We start from the raw sequence: 17,679 nt of genomic DNA on the forward strand, positions 1-17,679 counted from the left end.
CCAGAATTTAAAAAATAGTTAAGAAATGTTACTAACTCTAGGTAAAACTCTAGCAATCTTATTATATCTAGGATTGTCTTGTAACACAATGTGAGAAAGGAGAACCAGGAGAAGAGAGGAACTAGAAGCGTCAAGCTGGGAAGCACGTACTCTTACCATGGCCATTAACGCAAGAATCGTATCAATCTGTAACTAATGGGAGAAGAAGGGATGGAACGAGGCAGGGAAGTAGAAATGTCTTCCTCTCTTCTGTAAGCAAGCCAGAGACATCTCTAAAGGTTTTTCCCTAAAGAGATTTGAAATCTCTAGTGGAAGTTTTTTAGTGAAATACATTTACATATAAAACCCTGCTGGAAGGGGTGTGTGTGTACGCATGCGAGCGTGTGTGTGTGTGTGTGTGTGTGTGTGTGTGTGTAAGAGGAATACAGAATAGTAGCAGAAGGCTGTCTTCCTACTCCTAATGGGATTTTGTAGCAGCATGTGCGAGTTTGTTTCAGAAGTCAAAAATGAACAGATGTTGGTATAAATTACCTCTGTGTCTGATGTCTTGCAAATTAAAAGCGCGGTTGGCATCACTAAACAATTTCACTAGGTTTAGGGGGGGTGCGGCTAGCGGGCGGTGATTACTATAGCAGGTCGGTAAGAATCTTCACACTGCAGCAAAGCAGGAAGGCAAGGATAAAGAAATGCATAAAATAAAGGGTATGTGAATTAATCAGAGATGTTAACATCTCTGAAAACAAGTGAACAGGAGGGCTCATGCTCTGAAGCTGCCCCTAACCCACAGCAATTTCTCTGTGTGCAAAGAGGGGTTGGTGCTTAGGATGTGATTTATAGGGCACAGCCCTCTTTTAGGGAACAGCTATGTCACGAATTCGTATATCTCCTATATGGGACTGGCGAGTAGGAAAACTTTCTCCCCTCCCATGTAGAAGATGAAGTCTTTGAATTACTTCTACTTTTACGGTGGTTTCTGCAGCTCTGTGTACTTAGATTAGGTTGAAGGGGGAGGAATGATTGAGTGGGGAGAGGGTTGTTAAAAAGGATTGGTTAAATTCAAGGAGAGCTTGCCACTGAGAGACTTTGGAATCTGTTTATTTTGCCTTTTAAATCCTTTTGATCCCTCAAATAGATTGGGTCTTTTTAAATTTTACATCTTAAAATATTGGTCATTCTCCCATTTTGAGAAAAAAAAAAAAAACAGAAAAGAATCAGGGGGTGTGAAGGGCAGCAGGTAGAAATAATTGGCAAGATCAGTACAGTGCTCCTGGCCCAGGATTTTTAGAGCAAGGCTCTGCTCTACCCAGCAGAGTTTTGTAATACCCATGTTTGGTTCCCAGGGTACCTGCTTCTAGCCATGTTGCAGGATCATTTGATTCTATGTAAAACTACTTAATAAGCACTGGAGAGTAGGCAGAAAATCCATCCAATAGAAATAAATGATGAGACCCACTCTGGCCAAAAGTATAAGTCAGTTCCTATAGGATCAGGCTGAGGGAAAAGATTCCAAGAAATGGGATTTTTTTTTTTTACATTTATTTATTATTTTTGACAGAGACAGAGCACAAGTGGGGGAGAGGCAGAGAGAGAATGAAACACAGAATCCAAAGCAGGCTCCAGGCTCTGAGTTGTCAGCACAGAGCTGGACACGGGGCTTGAACTCACAAACTGCGAGATCATGACCTGAGCCAAAGTCGGTCGCCTAACCGACTGAGCCACCCAGGCGCCCCATGGGATTTTTAACATTGATAGCCTCCCTTATTCATTCCGGAAAGGTGGAGTGTTAATGGTGCCATTAATACCAGGCACGTTCCCTGCTGAATACCCAAGAGAAAAGCAGGGCAGGTGGCATTAGTATGCTGCTCGTTTTACAGATATAGAAACTGAGGCTCAGAGGTCTTGCCCAGCCCAAGGTGTCACCCAGCTGCTAAGCGCTAGAGCTGGAACTTAAACTGAGTTCAGGTCTCGTGTTATCTGAAAGAAGTCCATGCTGCCTCCCCTGGGCAAGAAAGTACTTGTTAGGACTTCTCTAGGGTAGTTAGTCCTTGCCCCCCACCTTCATCTCTCCATTAATCTGGCATTACTTCCATCAAAGGAAATTATTTTTCTTGCCAAACAAGTAAGGTAAATTTAGAAGAAAAAAAAATCCCACAGTGGAGAGAATGAAGCACTGAGGGCGATTAACAAGTCTTACTGTTTGCCTCTAGAAAGGAAGGAAACTAACATTATTGTGTTCCTACTTGGAATAGTTCTTTTATATATTATCGTTCACCCAGCCAACATTTATTTAGCAGATACTAGGTCTAGCTCTGTACTAGCTGCTGGTAATAGAAAGAATAACGAGGGGCGCCTGGGTGGCTCATTCGGTTGAGTGTCCGGCTCTTGATTTCGGCTCAGGTCATCATTCCATGGTCATGGAATCCAGCCCCGCATTGGGCTCTGAGCTGAGCGTGGAGCCTGCTTAAAATTCTCTCCCTTTGCCCCTTTCTCCCGCTCGTGCATTCTCGCTCTCTAAAAATAAAATAAATAAAAATAAATAAGAATAGTGGAACAGAGTCTCCGCCCCCAATTCTTAACCTTTAGTGCAAGAAGACAAGCATATAAACAAATACTTGCGGGTCTTACAGTTACTTTGTAGGTATAGGGTTTGGTATAAATCCACCAAGGAAGTTTGATTTGAGCCACGATTTATGGGCACATGGGGAATGGAAGAATGGGCACATGGGGAATGGAAGCACTGGGGCTTCCATTCCTAGGTAATGGGATTTCCTTTCCCTTCGTGGGAGCTCCAGAATTTGTGAGAGATGAGGAATATATGGACTGCAGTTACCAGAAGCTTTCCTATGGCTACAGAGTTTGTATTGTTTTATTTCTCTGTTGTACAAATAAACCAGGAACTACTAAATGTTAGTAGGGAGGGGGAGTAGAGCCCATTCATCTAGCACCATCTCTGGGCTTAAATAAAGCAGCAAAGAGGCTAGGGTGAAGGTCCTTCTCATTCTGCAGGTGCCTCTCCAGCCACCTCGCTGATTGGCCGGGATGGGGGACATATTCTTAGGAGGCCACAGGCACAGCCTGCTGTGTGCCCACTGCATGGTTGCAGAAGACTTCTGGCCTCCACGACCAACCATTGGACACTTTCAGCACTGCTAAATCTATTTAAGAGATCCCAAAAGACAATTTTGTGGGGATGAGGATGAAGGGGGTATTATAATACATAGGCTTTTTGAGGATTTGCTTGACGGAGCTAAAACAGCGGGCTTCTGGAGTGGCCCTTGTAATTGAGAAATGTTTTACTTTCATTTCGAAGCCTCATATGTAGGAAAGTAGCTGTATAAACCCTCTTGTAACTACAGCATTCAAAGATTGATGGTGCTGAAAGTCAGAGAAAGACACATAAACCTTGCCTGGCTATATTAAATATCTAAGGACTGACAATGCCAAGAGAGAGAAGACCAAAGCTCTATAAACCCGACTTTATTACACCATCCACAGATGAACTGCACTGAGGGAATATAAACTCCGTTATACTACAGCATCCAGGGACTACCACTGCTGGGAGATGGGGTAAATGATCTCTCATTTTGATTTGAGATTATAAATGTCCAGAGACCAACAATCCAAAGAAGACTCTAATCTTGGTTGGATTGTAGTCTCCAAGAGCAAACCCCCTGACATAGTGAACATGAGTATTAGGTTACATTCTTTTTTTTTTTTTTTTAATGTTTTTATTTATTTTTGGAGAGAGAAAGACACACAGAGTGTGAGCGGGGAGGGGCAGAGAGAGAGAGAGAGACACAGAATCCGAAGCAGGCTCCCGTCTCCGAGGTGTCAGCACAGAACCCATTGCGGGGCTCGAACTCACAAGCTGTGAGATCATGACCTGAGCCGCAGTCAGACGCCCAACTGACTGAGCCACCCAGGCACCCCTATTAGGTTACATTCTTGAGAGAGAGGTAGGTTTAGAGGAATTCCCTGGAGACTTTTTAAAAATTTATTTATTTATTTGGGAGGGGGAGAGTGCACGCAAGCTGGGTTGAGAGGGGAGGGAGGGAGGGAGGGAGAGAGAGAGAGAGAGAGAGAGAGAGAGAGAGAGAGAGAATATCCCAAGCAGGCTCTGCACTGTCAGCACAGAGCCCAATGCAGGGCTTGATCCCACAAACTGAGATAGTGACCTAAGCTGAAAATGAGTCCAAGATTTAACCTACTGAGCCACCCAGGTGCCCCTCCCTAGGGATTTTTTTTTAAAGGTAGATGATAAAGTCTTCCCTGGTTGGCCTGTGTCTTCTAGCAATTGTCAGCTTCAGAAGAGCTTTGTACAGTTTTAGTAATTAGTAGTTGTTCATCTTAACCTCTTTTTGGAGGTTAGTGGTGACTGAGTCTGTTATGGTCACACCTTTGTATACAATTTAAATCAACCTGCATTTTTAAATTACATTTTCCTGAGATCTCCTTTCCAGATTTTGGGTTTTCATTGATCTTCCATTTGTTGTGATTCCAGCCAGAGAGATGACAAGGGGGAAATTTCTCAACATTCTGGAGAAGCCCAAGAAGTAGCAGCTGCTTGTGGACAGGATGTCCCGGGGACCGGAACCATGCTCCCCTCCCAGTGCAGCTGTGACGATGTGCAACTCTCTGCTTCCTGGCGAGAGGCCGGAGGGTACACCTCCAGGACTGACCCTCTCCCCCCGTTCCTCACATTCTGCGTCTCGGAGGACATTCGGCGGCAAGAGAGGAATCTGCTTTACAGATTCTCTACAGAAGGATCAAGTGCAGTTACTCAATCAGCTTCCAGACTTTGACCCGCTCAGCCTTGGATGTGGGGAACACCAGGGGGCGTATCATCCTTAAAGGTCAAAGTGCTGCTCTCTTGTTTGAAGAAGTCGGTCAGGAGCCCCAGGATCTTACAATTGATTTGATTTGGTGATGGCAAAGTCAATTGTGAACACGTTGTTTGGATGGGTTCTTTTGACTTGTACTTGATATCTTAGGAAGTATTTATGGTGAGGAGACCAAGAGACCAATCAGATTCTGAAACAGACCAGGCAACCTGACCTGTGAACTCTCCAGTATATACTGGGTTCCAAGAATCCCTAGCTGGAGAAGCCAGCATCTTTTTGAAATGCACACCTGCTTTAAAAGTTCTGTACCTCCTATTATAACCCCATCCCCCAGTGCCTTTCATTCCCCACCATCCGTTCTGATTCTAGGAAAAGGGGATCCCTGTGTATCAAGTCCCTACTGGGATTAGCTAGTGAAAGGCTCATACAAGGTTGTATTGGCTTCTAGACCTCAAAGACTGAGTTAAAGATGAAAGAAAGGACTTTTGAGTTCTAGCTAATCTGTTACAATTTCAAACAAGATTCAGTATGGCCTAAAAGGTAGGAGAAGAAGGTTGTTTGCAGGAGTTCCCATTTGATGAAAAACTAGAAACTCTAATTGACGTGAAAGGAATGTGCTGTGGAACGGTGGCAGTGTTTGTCCCCTTGTCCCCTCTCGTGGCACGTATCGGATATTTCACCAATGTAACAGAAACACACACACACACACACATGAAAGGAAAGGGAGAATTTCCTGACTTAAATACAACTCTTACGGAGCTCTTTGCCAGTCATCTGTCCCTGTGTTAAAACCTGAAAACCTAACCCATGTGTAAAATTGATTACACACGTTCTCCATATTTTGTCTTATAAGACAGCCCCCAGCCTCTAATGTTCTGTGAAGTACATGAGGTTTCCTAAACTTCATGCAGAGAACATCCATGTGGCAGTTGTCTGATGGTGTTTGGATACAAGGAAAGTTGTGGGTGAACTGTTGGTCCTGAGTGTCTGTGCTAGGGTACAGCACTGTTCAGTTTAATAGCTGGTCCGTTAACTATTTCTGGCATTTGTGCCTTGTTTCCCATGCTAGAATTAGTGTTGGATTTTTTTCTCTCATTTTTGCCATCCATGCAATTTTATGTATTGATAAGGGAGACAAACTGAACACAAGTCACAAAGGGTAAGTATGAGAAAAGACATTCTGCCTGGATGCGATATAGAAATTCAGTCTGGAGAGGCATAGATTTTAAGTTAAGCTTATTATTGGCATTCCTTTTTCCTCTAAATACGGTTGAAGTGGGAGAGGGAGAAATAGAGAGTGGGAGGGGAGGGGAGGGGAAGACAAAAAACAGTGCCATAACGTCACATTCTTCCTTTGCTCTGTTTTTGAGAGTTGATGACATCAGGCACTTTTAAGTGCTTGGGGAAATTGAAAAATATATGGAGAATATGAGGATACCTCCCCAAAACCAACTCAGGTCTGTAACCCGAGGCTTTGTAGTTGGTTTTCTGGTCTGCTTTGGCCTTTCTTTTACTGTCATCTTATTCACCAGCACTTAATGTAAGTAGATGTTTTAGAATTTCGATATTTATTGGTTTTGTATTTGTCGTCCTTAGAAATGTTAATGATGTATTTTTATATTGATATTATAAATTGATGTATAGTTGTGTGTGTGTGTGTGTGTGTGTGTGCGCGCGCGCGCGCGCTTCAGGGTGTTAGACAACTGTGCTTTGTATATGATGGTTTCTGTGTTGTCATAATAAATACGTCCCTTTTATAGGAGAGTGAGTTTTTCCTCAAAGGGCCACGTTGCATATTTAAAGCATACGCTTCATCAGAAAGTACAACTGCGTTAAAAAAAAAAATTAAAAAAAAAAAAGGGGGTGGTGCCTGGGTGGCTCAGTCAGTTAAGCGTCCGACTTCGGCTCAGGTCATGATCTCGCGGTCCGTGAGTTCAAGCCCCATGTCGGGCTCTGTGCTGACAGCTCAGAGCCTGGAGCCTGTTTCAGATTCTGTGTCTCCCTCTCTCTCTGACCCTCCCCCGTTCATGCTCTGTCTCTCTCTGTCTCAAAAATAAATAAACAAAAAAAAAAAATTAAAAAAAAAAAAAGAAAGTACAACTGTAATGATAAATAACCTGCTGGTTTCCCCTCTAATATCACAGTGGGTGGTGTGGGGCTTTATGACCATCTACTACTTGGTCTCCCGGCTTCCAGTCTATTCTGCCAGCCATCCAAGCTCATTACTACTCAACTCCTTAAAGTATTTTTTTTTAAGTTTTGTTTAAGTAATCTTGGCACCCAACATGGGGCCCAAACTCACAACCCAAAGATCAAGAGTCACACGCTTCTCCAACTGAGCCAGCCAGATGCCTCTCAACTCCTTAAAGTACTCCTTAAAAACCTTTAATACCTCCTCATGTCAAATAATAAAGTCTGGGTCTCTTATCCTGGCATTTAAAACTCTCTGCATGTAATCCTAATCAACCCTCTTCTCCAATATATGAAGTCTCGGTTCCAGTTAATCTGAACAATTCCCACTTCCTCACTTGAGTGCCTTTGCTCATGCCATTTGAGTTCCTAGAAAGTCTTGAATCCCTTTTGCACATATCAAACCTACCCTTCCTATTAACACCTGATGAACCAGCTGGAAATAATCCTTCCCCTTCCCCCTGCAATCCTACAACATTTATGTATAACATCCTTACAACTCTTCCCAACCTAGCCTTATATTTAAGTGATCTGAGTGCATATCTAGTTATTCTTCTGTGTCTTCTTTGAACCGGAGGGGTCAATACCTGCCTGTGGACTTCCAATTATACATGATGGACTGAAAACAAATATTTCTCTGCCACCTCCTAAAACTCTTAGCGTGACTTCCTTTTCAACTCCACTCAAGAACTAGAGAAGAGCAAGTATTTGTACAAGTGCTGTCCCCCATTGATAGTTTACCTGCCATAGAGCAGAGCATCATGCCCTTTTAGAGAAACATTCTGTTTGAGAGAAGTAAATTGCGTGGCATCATTGGCTCATCCTTGATTTCCAAGAAAACAACTGGGTGGGCAGTAGGTTTCTTTGATCTGGAAAAGCACGGCTGGCTGGCTGACTGACAACGGAGACAGCATTCAGACTGTTCTGTCCTAAATCTTTATAGAAAGTGGGGTGCCTGAAGTGGCTCAGTCGGTTAAGTGTCCAACTTCGGCTCAGGTCATGATCTCACGGTTCATGAGTTCAAACCCTGCGTCGGGCTCTGTGCTGACAACTCAGAGCCTGGAGCCTGCTTCGGATTCTCTGTGTCCCTCTCTCTCTCTGCCCCTCCCCTACTCGTCCCGTCTTTCTCAAAAATAAATAAACATTTTTAAAAAATGAAAAAAAATTAAATCTTTAGAGAGTATTTTCCCAGTAAACAATTATGTATCATTTGCCCACAGGTTGGTTTTGCCTTTCCCTTTGCCATTCTGAATGCCTTCCCTGTAGAAGCACCTGTTGTTGACTGAGCAGCACTGTCTTGAGAAGAATAGCATAGGTGCGTGGAGGCCCGTTTCCAAATTCTTATTCAAGTCTTTGCTCATCAACCGTCTTACTGCTTCTTGCTCACTTCAGGCTCAGATTCTTGGCCTCTGCCGACTTGCTTGGCCTTCCTTCCATCATTAGAGCACTAAAAGTTCACAGGCTATTAACTGTATTAATATCAAGATGCCATTATTAATTTTTCTTTATCTTTTTGTTACCCATTTGTCATATTTTTTCAACGTTTTTTTATTTATTTTTGGGACAGAGAGAGACAGAGCATGAACGGGGGAGGGGCAGAGAGAAAGGGAGACACAGAATCGGAAACAGGCTCCAGGCTCCGAGCCATCGGCCCAGAGCCTGACGCGGGGCTCGAACTCACGGACCGCGAGATCGTGACCTGGCTGAAGTCGGACGCTTAACCGACTGCGCCACCCAGGCGCCCCTGTCATATTTTTTAAATGGACACTTGGTAACTGCTGCTTGTTTGTGGCCCTCCAGCTGCAGCTTATTGGAGCTCCTCTGGCTTCCGGGCCACGAAAACAGAGCTGGTGAGTCATTCCATCTCCTCTACACTTATGAAGGGTGTTTGGACTTTCACAGGAGCTTTGCAATGAAACCGAGAAATTACCTTCCCAGTGCGATGCTCTGGGCCCTCTGTTTCCTCCAGGATTCAGGCATCACAGAAAAGAAACAGGCAGAACAGGAAGGGAGGAAATGGGCTGGTGGACTGAGGTGAATGGGTGGTCCCAGTGGTCACAGGACATGATTTCTTACCAGCTTTCAACTTCTACACAAAATCTACCTACGAGCATTTGGTTATGTCCTCCAGTTTCTCTTCATCCTCTGCCAGCTATAAGGCCCCTGCGTGGGCTTCATTTCACCAGAGAGCCTTGTAGCCCCCACCCCAAAGAGTGGCCTCTCCGAGTTTGTAAGTTCTGACTGACCTGAAACTGACTTTTCCTACCTGTGTAGGCTTTTTGGCACTTTGGAGATGTGTCCCCGACTGTGCCCAAAGAGGCCACCAGCCTTCCCACTCTTTGCCCAACACTTTTTCTTCACGAGCAGGGTCATTTGGGGGCTTCAGGTGGCACCAGGTGCAGCCAGGAGGCTCATGGTTGGCTCAAGTGCTGGCAGAGCCTGTTAATTAGCACACGAACACCCCAATGCTCCATTAGCCAGGCCAGGCATTCGGAACCTTCCCCTCCTGTGGGCCCCTTCCTCCTAATGAGAGCTGGAAGAAGGGCCCTCACAAAACACTGCCTCAGAATAATATTCCGCTTTGTCCCCACCAGTAACCAGGGCTGACAGGATCACTCTGTCCATTTCTCTTCTAATTAGCACAATTCCAGCATGGCCTGAGCCAGCAAATGGAGAAAAGCGATCAAAAGCGATCGGACAACCGTACCGAATCACAAACACAAAGAGGGCCATTCCCTGTAATTAGGTGAGACAATTCCTCAGTCTTTTCTCGGCTGGAGTTTGCCGCTAAGACTCTTGCTGTTTGGGTCCCAGCAACACAAGTTACATGTCTCCCTGGGACACTAATAAGCCCCAAATTGTCTTCCGCTTCACACAACTCTAACCAGAGGACAGATGCCAGGGGGAGGGGGGACACACTGAGGGGACAGGGTGTCTAAACAGCTAAGCAGCTGCTGCAATGTCTCCCTGACTCCAAAAGGCAGACGCTGGGGCTGTGGGCAGAGAGCGAAGAGGCCGTTGGTTTGAGAGAACTGCTCTGGGTGCAGCCTGGTCCCATTGCCTGGGCGGCTGTCTGCAAGTGCTGAGAATTCCAGAACCTCTGGAGAGACCCACCCTCTGCTACTTGCCTCGCCCTGTTCATTCGCCACCTCTTGCCTATTGTTCCCTTTTGGTCTCCTCATCCCCACTCCCACATGTCCCCACTGGTGGCATCGTGGACAGCTATAACTGTGGCACCATCCCTGGCCCTGCATTGAAGGCCTGTACACCTGTAGTGCATGATCTCAAGGCTGGCCAGCGTGCGGCACCCCCATGTGCATTCTGCTCTCAAAGAGCTCATGACCTGGAAGGGGCCCTCGCTTCCAGCACCCATCGCTTCTGGGTCTTTGGCTCTCCCATAGCCCCTGCTTTCTATCCCCGTTCTCTCTCCTGAAAGATCCCTGTTTTTCAAAACAGAAAAGTGGCTCATCAACTGCCAGGGCAAGAAGCCACAACTGGCCACACTCCATATGGCCCAGAAGTTGGCTACTTAATAAACAGAAATTGCTCCCCCAGGACTACAGCCCATTATGGGGATTACGAGGGGTGATACAGCCATGAACTTGGTCATAGCCAGGGACGGAGGAATGCAGGGGAGAGTGGCAGTTTGGAATCTCAATTAAACTCGAGCTCTGAGCCGAGTTTGACTCACACATATTTTCATCTTCTCCTGCTCTCTGTTTTCTGTTTTGATCTATACTCGATGCTTCTGAAAGTGACCTCCAATACCAGAAAACCATTATCTAGAATCCAAGGAGCCAGAAAGCTCAAGTAATCAGAGTTACTTTGTTGTTTTTCCATCTTCCCTCTCTGCGACACACAGAGGTAACAATAAGATTTGACTTTTTAAGTAACTTTTAGGAGATGTCAAAGAATCTGATCCAAATTTGTTCAGTCTCTTATAGTTTCTTTGGTTATAAACAGAGCTTAGGATAGTAGCTGGCACATAATAAGCACTTAATAAGAATTTGTTGGAAGTATGAATTGCACCATGATACTCAGTGTTTATAACTTTGTTAGTCTAAGGTAAGAGCTTGGATCTTGAGAGAGAGGCGGGGTGTGGTCATACAAGTCACTTCTCTCTGTGCCACAGCTGTCCTTGGGGCCTTTTCTACTTTAAAGAGGCAGGCAAGCATTATGCATAAGGGCATACACCCTGATGTCCGACTGCCTGGATCCAAATCCTATTTTTGCCATCTGCTAGCCATGTGGCCATGAGTAAATTGCCTAATCTCTCTGTGCCTTAGTTTACCCACTTATAGAGTGGGTCCAACAATAGCATCTGACTCCTAGGGTCACTGTAGAGATGAAATTAGTACTTGGAAATGTTTAGAACAGTACTCGGTCCTATCTTCCCCGTTATATAAGAGCTTGATGGATAGATCTTTAAGACTGGATTCAGTGTATTATTTAATTATTTTATTATACTCACATTTGGTAAAAATTGGCATGTCTTACAGGGAACATACAGTAACTTTTGGTTATGTTGAATCGTTGAAATAGGCTAAGCAGAGAACCCATTTCTCTCACTCTTCAGGAGGGCTGACAGTTCACTGAATACTCTTGACCCCCATCCTTCCACCCCCTGGGGTAGCCGGTGCTGGCACGGACACACAGCAAATACCACTGTTGACTCTGCAGACGGTGGCATTGAAGACTATTTATTGCTAACGAACAAGGGAAGGAAAGGTGTTCTGTGTGACAGTCAGTGGCAGATTTCTGAGCTGACACTGAGGTCGGCATTAGCCTCAGCTCATTGTGCTTCACTAGTCTTGATGGTCCTAACAGTTGCTGGGCATTCGTACTATTCCAGTTACTACACAGGAATGCTCTTCTCTGTCTTGTTCTTCCCCCTCTCCTCACCCCACCCCTACCCCAATCCCTCCATCCTTCTTTCAGATACTCCCTTCCTAGGACTGAGCAGGTTTCACTTGGGCCTGGGCTCCCCCCTAGCAGCCTCCTCTCAGCTTTGCCTCTTTGGGAGCCCATGGAGAGCAATCAGCCTGACCTGACTCTGCAGCCTGGGCCCTCGGGGTCAAGCAGGGCTGAAGGTCACTTCCCAGGCCCTTCCCGGATACAGCCAAGCCCCAGGAGCCAAGCGGCCTGAGCCAGCGGCTTCACACAAAGGAGCAGCTGAGAAGAGTCAGGTTGGAAAAGTCAGTGACTTTAGGCTGAGTGGAAATGAGAAGCATTGGCTACGGCCACCATCAAAGCCCTAGGCAGGGCCACGAGGGATGTGCAGGGGTCAGAACCATGAATGGTCTCTGAGGAATGGGGTGGTTCATGGGAAAGCAAGCTCCCCAGAACTTCTTCCTTGGCCTCCTGCTCCCCTCCATCTGTCTCTGCTGTCACACTGCCTCTACCTTCTTACTGGCTGACCCTCATCCCTTGCTTTTCTCACAGTGCCACTTGCCTCAAACCAGCTGGCCCAAAGGTCCTTCATACCTCGAGCTATCGATTAAATTATGGTACATTCACATAGCGAACTTTTATGCAGCCAGTTAGTACGTTTGCAAAAAGGCTCTAATTCCATGGAAGAAATGGTTTATCATAAGGGTAAGTGAAAACAGCAAGATGTAAAATTATAAATGCAAAATGATGTCCAATATGGGGGGAGGGGAAATTGAAAGGAAATAGACCAAGGTGTTAACAGTACTTGCTGCCTGATTAGAGGATTGTGGGTAATATTTTTTTCCTACATTTCCAGACTCTTTACAGAAGCATGTGTTGTGTTTATAATATGGGAGGGGAAGCCTCTGGAGCTGAGGATAGAGGGCTTCAAAGGTCCTGCCTATCCACCCAGCCTATTTAACATGCACATGTATGTGCGGACACACAGAGCTCACCAATGACATTTGTTTATAGTAATGAAGTTTGTTCCTGTGTATGAAAATGTCTGTCAATCTGTAAACCTCGAAGTATTTACTGAGCACCTACTGAGCATCCAGCCCTGCCCCAGACCCTACTCCATCACACATAATATGAATGAAATGACTTGTACCCTAAACACACTTAGTCCCAGGGCCCAGCCTTCCTAACACGCCACAGAGCCTTTGCTCAGGAACAGAGAAATGTTCTCTCAGTACATGTTCAGTGTTGCAAAATAGCTCTTTTTCCTCAGCTCACTCCCACACAGAAAAATTTACCTCACCGAATTTTGCTGTGGACTCTTAAGGCTGAAATTTCCCCAGCTCTGGGGCATGCCAAACATTATCTCAGACCTTGTGCTTGTGAGTGTTTCCTTCACTGCTTTCTTCCTGCTCATTTTCCTCTTCCCAACTGGGAGAGAAGGAAGAAAAAGAGGACCTAGGAGCCAGGAGTAGGCATGGGAAAGGGCGCTCTGGAACAAGACTCCTCTATTTTCATCCCACACCACCAGGCAGAGAGGCGCTGCACCCTCAGGAAAGAAAATGAAATGTCTCCTGTGCAAGTTGGGGTCTGAGGGACACAGGGGGTGTGCAGGGGGCGGTTGTCACCTTTATTGGGAACAAGTGTGTGTCTGGTCTGTTTCCCTGCGAGACGGGAAGCAGAGCCATGGAACACTGATAAAGAAGGGATGAAAGCATCGAGCCAGGTGACAGGAAAATCATGCAGAAGAGTGAACTTTGTCCTCAAGAAATGGCTCGTCCACCCCAGACCCAGGCACCTGGAATACACAGGCCCAGGCATCCGACTAGGCCTTGCAGGGCCTTTGGGAGCCTTGGTCCTCATTTTCCTTCAACAGAAACAGATGTCATGATGAGTTAGAAAAACTCTGTGCCTGAGACACCTGCCTCCCCTCCAGGTCACCGGTATGTGCCCTTGTCCATCCTGTTTCCCAGAGAGGTGCTCCTTTCTGCCCAGTTCAGGATAGCAGAACAAAGGGAAAATATCAGCCACACACAGCCCCGAATCCTGCCTGACCATGAGGGGCTTTCAGCCTGAAGAGGAGGGGTGGCCAGGTCTGGTCAGCCCTCCAAAGGAGAGGGGAACATGCCAGAACAGACAGCCGAAGCAGTTGTTACGTGAGGATTGCAGGGCAAGCGACACCTCACAACATCACCAAAGATTGATGCAAATTGGTTTGGTTCTGACCCTGTCACGCCAGGAAGGATAATGATTCCAGCAGCGCGGGGCATGGGAGGGGGCACGTGGTGGGGGCCGCGAGGATTGGTGTCTCACTACGCATCTTCATTAATGATCTGAAAGACAGGGGTAAACAGCATGCTAATGAAACCTGCAGATGATTGGTGTTCCAAACCCCAGAGAGGACAGAGAAATAGCCCAGCGAGACCCAGAGAGCTTAGAAATATGGGCAGGAGATTGTCAGATGAGGTTCGTCCTAGGAAAATGAAAGTCGACATGTCAGGAACGAATGATGAAGGTGCCTCTGGGTGGAGGCCCGCAAACCTGGAAAGCAGAGATTGGTGACGGGGCAGGCTGGGGACTGAAGGGATAAGGTTTGGGGTGTGATGGGGGAGGTGGTGAAGCTGGCCTTGAGGACCCAGGGGACAGGTAGCCTTGTACATGCCTGGCAGGACTGACTGCAGCAAGAAGACTGGAGCCGGGCTATGGGGCCAAGCAGGTTGCCGTGGCCCCGTGGCCCGTGGCCCAGTGGCCTGCCATAAGCTGTGCCTATCTGCACCCAAGTCATTGAGGCTAAAAATGGCATTTTGACCTGAATTACTAAAATGGAACAAGCCAACACACATGTTTTTAAAATGTTGCTCCAAATTATTGGGAATAGTTTATTCAAGAGGAGAGGAGGGGCGCCTGGCTGGCTTAGTCGGCAGAGCATGTGACTCTGGATTTTCGGGTTGTGAGTTTGAGCCCCACATTGGGTGTGGAGATTATGAGTAAATAAACTAAAAAAAAAAAGACTAGATGGGTAAAGAAAATTTTTTCCCATCTTCAGTGGTTTCCCATTCAGTAAACATTGCCTGGAGGTATAACTCATTTACAAATAGTAAGTGTACAAATAGTAAGTGAACAGCTCAGTGTATTGTTAAGCAAATCACTTGACCTCACCAAGCCCTGATTTCCTCATCCAAACTGGGTATGACAGCAGTACATATCTCAGAGCTATATTGTGAGGATTAAATGAGATAGAATATGTAAGGCCCCCCAGGGCATGATGTACACTCAGATGTGCGTGATCATTATTCCTGTTTATTACCCTCTAATTTTATTCTTTACACCATACTCTTAACTCTCCAAGTAAATTATAAACTTCTTGAAGTCAGGGACTATCTTAAAATTCTTTTTCAATGCACAGATGCTTAATAAATCCTTGTTTGATAGATTGATATGCTAGAATTCCCTTTTTTCCCTTTTAATAAGAACAATTTTGTTCTTGCCCTACCCAGATCTACTTTCAATGAAATCTTTCTTTAAAATGAAACAAAACCAAGAAAGAAAAAGAGACAGTGAGAGAAAGCAAGCAAGCAAGCAAGAAAGAACGAAACCCAAGTAAAAAGCTGATATCACAGAGATTTTTTTGAGACAGAACTTTCCCCATGAAATTGCGCTAACAACATATGCACCTTTGCGTGAAATCTGAAGCCAAAAGAAACCAAAGGAACCCAGCTTTTCAGTCCAATCCATGTCTGAATAGGGTGGCTCACCATCCAGTTTGCTTAGGACTCTGGGGTCCCCAGGGGAAGCAACAGTCCTGCTAATGGGACAGTTGATCACTCTAGTTTGGATCCAAGCTCTGCTACTTAATAGTTTCCTGGCCTCAGACAGTATTCTTGACCTTGTTGAACTTGGTTTTCTCTCAAGTTAAGGGGGTTGTTGGAAAGAGCAAATGAGAAACTTTGATCGTTTGGCAGTGTGTTTGACACATAATACATGCTCAGTAAATGTTGACATAAACTGTCAGATTCCATGTGAGTAAACTTTGGAAACAGGCACAACTAGTTTATGACGACAGAAGTCAGAATAGTGGTTACCTTGCAGGGGATGAACTGAACTCGAAGGGGACTTCTGCAGGGCTAGAAATGTTCAAGGGGCACGTACTGAGCTTTATCATCTCTGGGAAGTAAACATGATATCTGGGTCACCAAAAACGCTTTTCTTTACTCTGTTGGTCATGTAAATAAATGCAGAAAGAGAGAGGGGAACTTAAATTTATTTTCCATGGGGTGAATTAAAATAAGTAAATCAGAATCTAATGAGAACTTTAGTTGTTCTTGCTTCTTCCGTATACGTGCCCCACCCACCCAAACAGAAGCTTCTGTTTTCCTATGCTCATCTGTCCTAACAGCCTCCATTCATGTAGCGCACTTTTGATGTCATTGTCATGTGGCCTTGATTTGAGAACCATGTCATGCTTCTTTGGCTCTCTCCCTGACTCTTTTCTAATAGCTATTCTCCCCCATCTACAGCCAGTGGGGGCATATAGTTCCCTGAGAGGACTCTCAAAGCTGACTCCCCATCCCTACCTTAAAGCCTCACTGCCGGGAATGTGGAGTCACCAGGTCTATGTGACCTTGAGGAATACACAGTCTTTGTTCATTCCACCTCTGGGTATATACCCAACAGAAATGAGTGCTGGCGTCCACCAAAAAACATGTGCAAGAATGTTGATAGCCACTTTATTCATGTGAGTCAAAAAGTGGCAAAACCCCAAATGTCCATCAAGAGAATGAATAAACTTTCTTATATTTATACAATGGAATGCCAATCAGCAATAAAACACAAACTACTGTACTTCACACTGTAACATGGATGAACCTCGCAAACAAGAATGAGGAGAGAATTAAGGCAGGCACAGAAGTGCATACCTGTATGATTCGAGAATGGACAACACTCATCTGGGGTGGTAGTGGTCAGAACAGTGGTTACCTTGGGGTATTGGCTGGGAAGGGGCACGAGGAGCCTCTGGGGTGTAGGAAATATTCCCTATCTTGATTGGAGTAGTGGTTACACAGGACTATATGTATGTGAGTGTGTGATAAACATTCATCAGGCTTTGCATCTAAGAGTTGTATGCTTTACTGTGTGTAAATTGCCTCGATTAAAACAAGTGAATTTAGAGTCCTGTGAGCCTCTAAAGGGAAACTTTAAGGAAAGCTATCACAACCCCCATGGAGCTGACTGGGACAATAATACAGCAGAAACTAGGGGATCTCAGGGGCGCCTGGGTGGCTCAGTCAGTTAAGCGTCCGACTTCGGCTCAGGTCATGATCTCACGGTCCGTGGGTTCGAGCCCCACGTCGGGCTCTGTGCTGACAGCTCAGAGCCTGGAGTCTGTTTCAGATTCTGTGTCCCCCTCTCTCTGTGACCCTCCCCCATTCATGCTCTGTCTCTGTCTCAAAAATAAACATTAAAAAAAAAAATTAAAAAAAAAAAAAAAAGAAACCAGGGGATCTCAGACCCATCCGGGCTTCCAAGCTATGGAGTCAGAGGGAAGGATAGAGAATGTTCAACGTATTCCTTTGGCAGCTACTTTCCATGCTTCACCAGCAACTGAGCATAAGGGCTGGGGGGCCCCGTCCTGTGCTTTCATGCTAAGACCTTGGAAGGGGGAGAGCTGTGAGCCAAACTCCAAGGGTACTAGAAACTCTGATGCCTGGGCTCTCTTGTGAGGGAGGATCAGTCTGTATCTGCCCTCCCCTATGAATTCAGT

At 45.6% G+C, this 17,679-nt stretch overlaps 1 protein-coding gene and 1 long non-coding RNA gene across 5 annotated transcripts in view; one reads left to right on the forward strand and one right to left on the reverse strand.

Annotated features, from left to right (window-relative positions):
* Positions 1-6,643, forward strand: part of LIN52 (lin-52 DREAM MuvB core complex component) — a 110,813-nt gene extending 104,170 nt beyond the window's left edge. The window contains exon 7 of one of the 2 annotated variants that reach the window (XR_009264609.1): positions 4,506-6,643. Coding sequence is in view for 1 of the 2 variants with exons in the window: in XM_058739643.1 (XP_058595626.1) it covers positions 4,502-4,557 (56 nt within the window). In the remaining variant the exon portion in view is untranslated. Of the gene's footprint in view, positions 1-4,501 lie in introns of both variants that reach the window. The other variant, XM_058739643.1, reaches the window with a different exon arrangement.
* The window catches only part of LOC131517488 (uncharacterized), a 33,926-nt gene that overhangs the window by 3,449 nt on the left and 12,798 nt on the right, over positions 1-17,679 (reverse strand). For all 3 annotated transcript variants that reach the window (XR_009264612.1, XR_009264613.1, XR_009264611.1), the window contains one exon: positions 532-654. This is a non-coding gene — a long non-coding RNA (uncharacterized LOC131517488). The remainder of the gene's footprint in view (positions 1-531; positions 655-17,679) is intronic.

This window comes from Neofelis nebulosa, chromosome 7 (assembly GCF_028018385.1).
Source record: "Neofelis nebulosa isolate mNeoNeb1 chromosome 7, mNeoNeb1.pri, whole genome shotgun sequence".
Taxonomy (NCBI): Eukaryota; Metazoa; Chordata; class Mammalia; order Carnivora; family Felidae; genus Neofelis; species Neofelis nebulosa.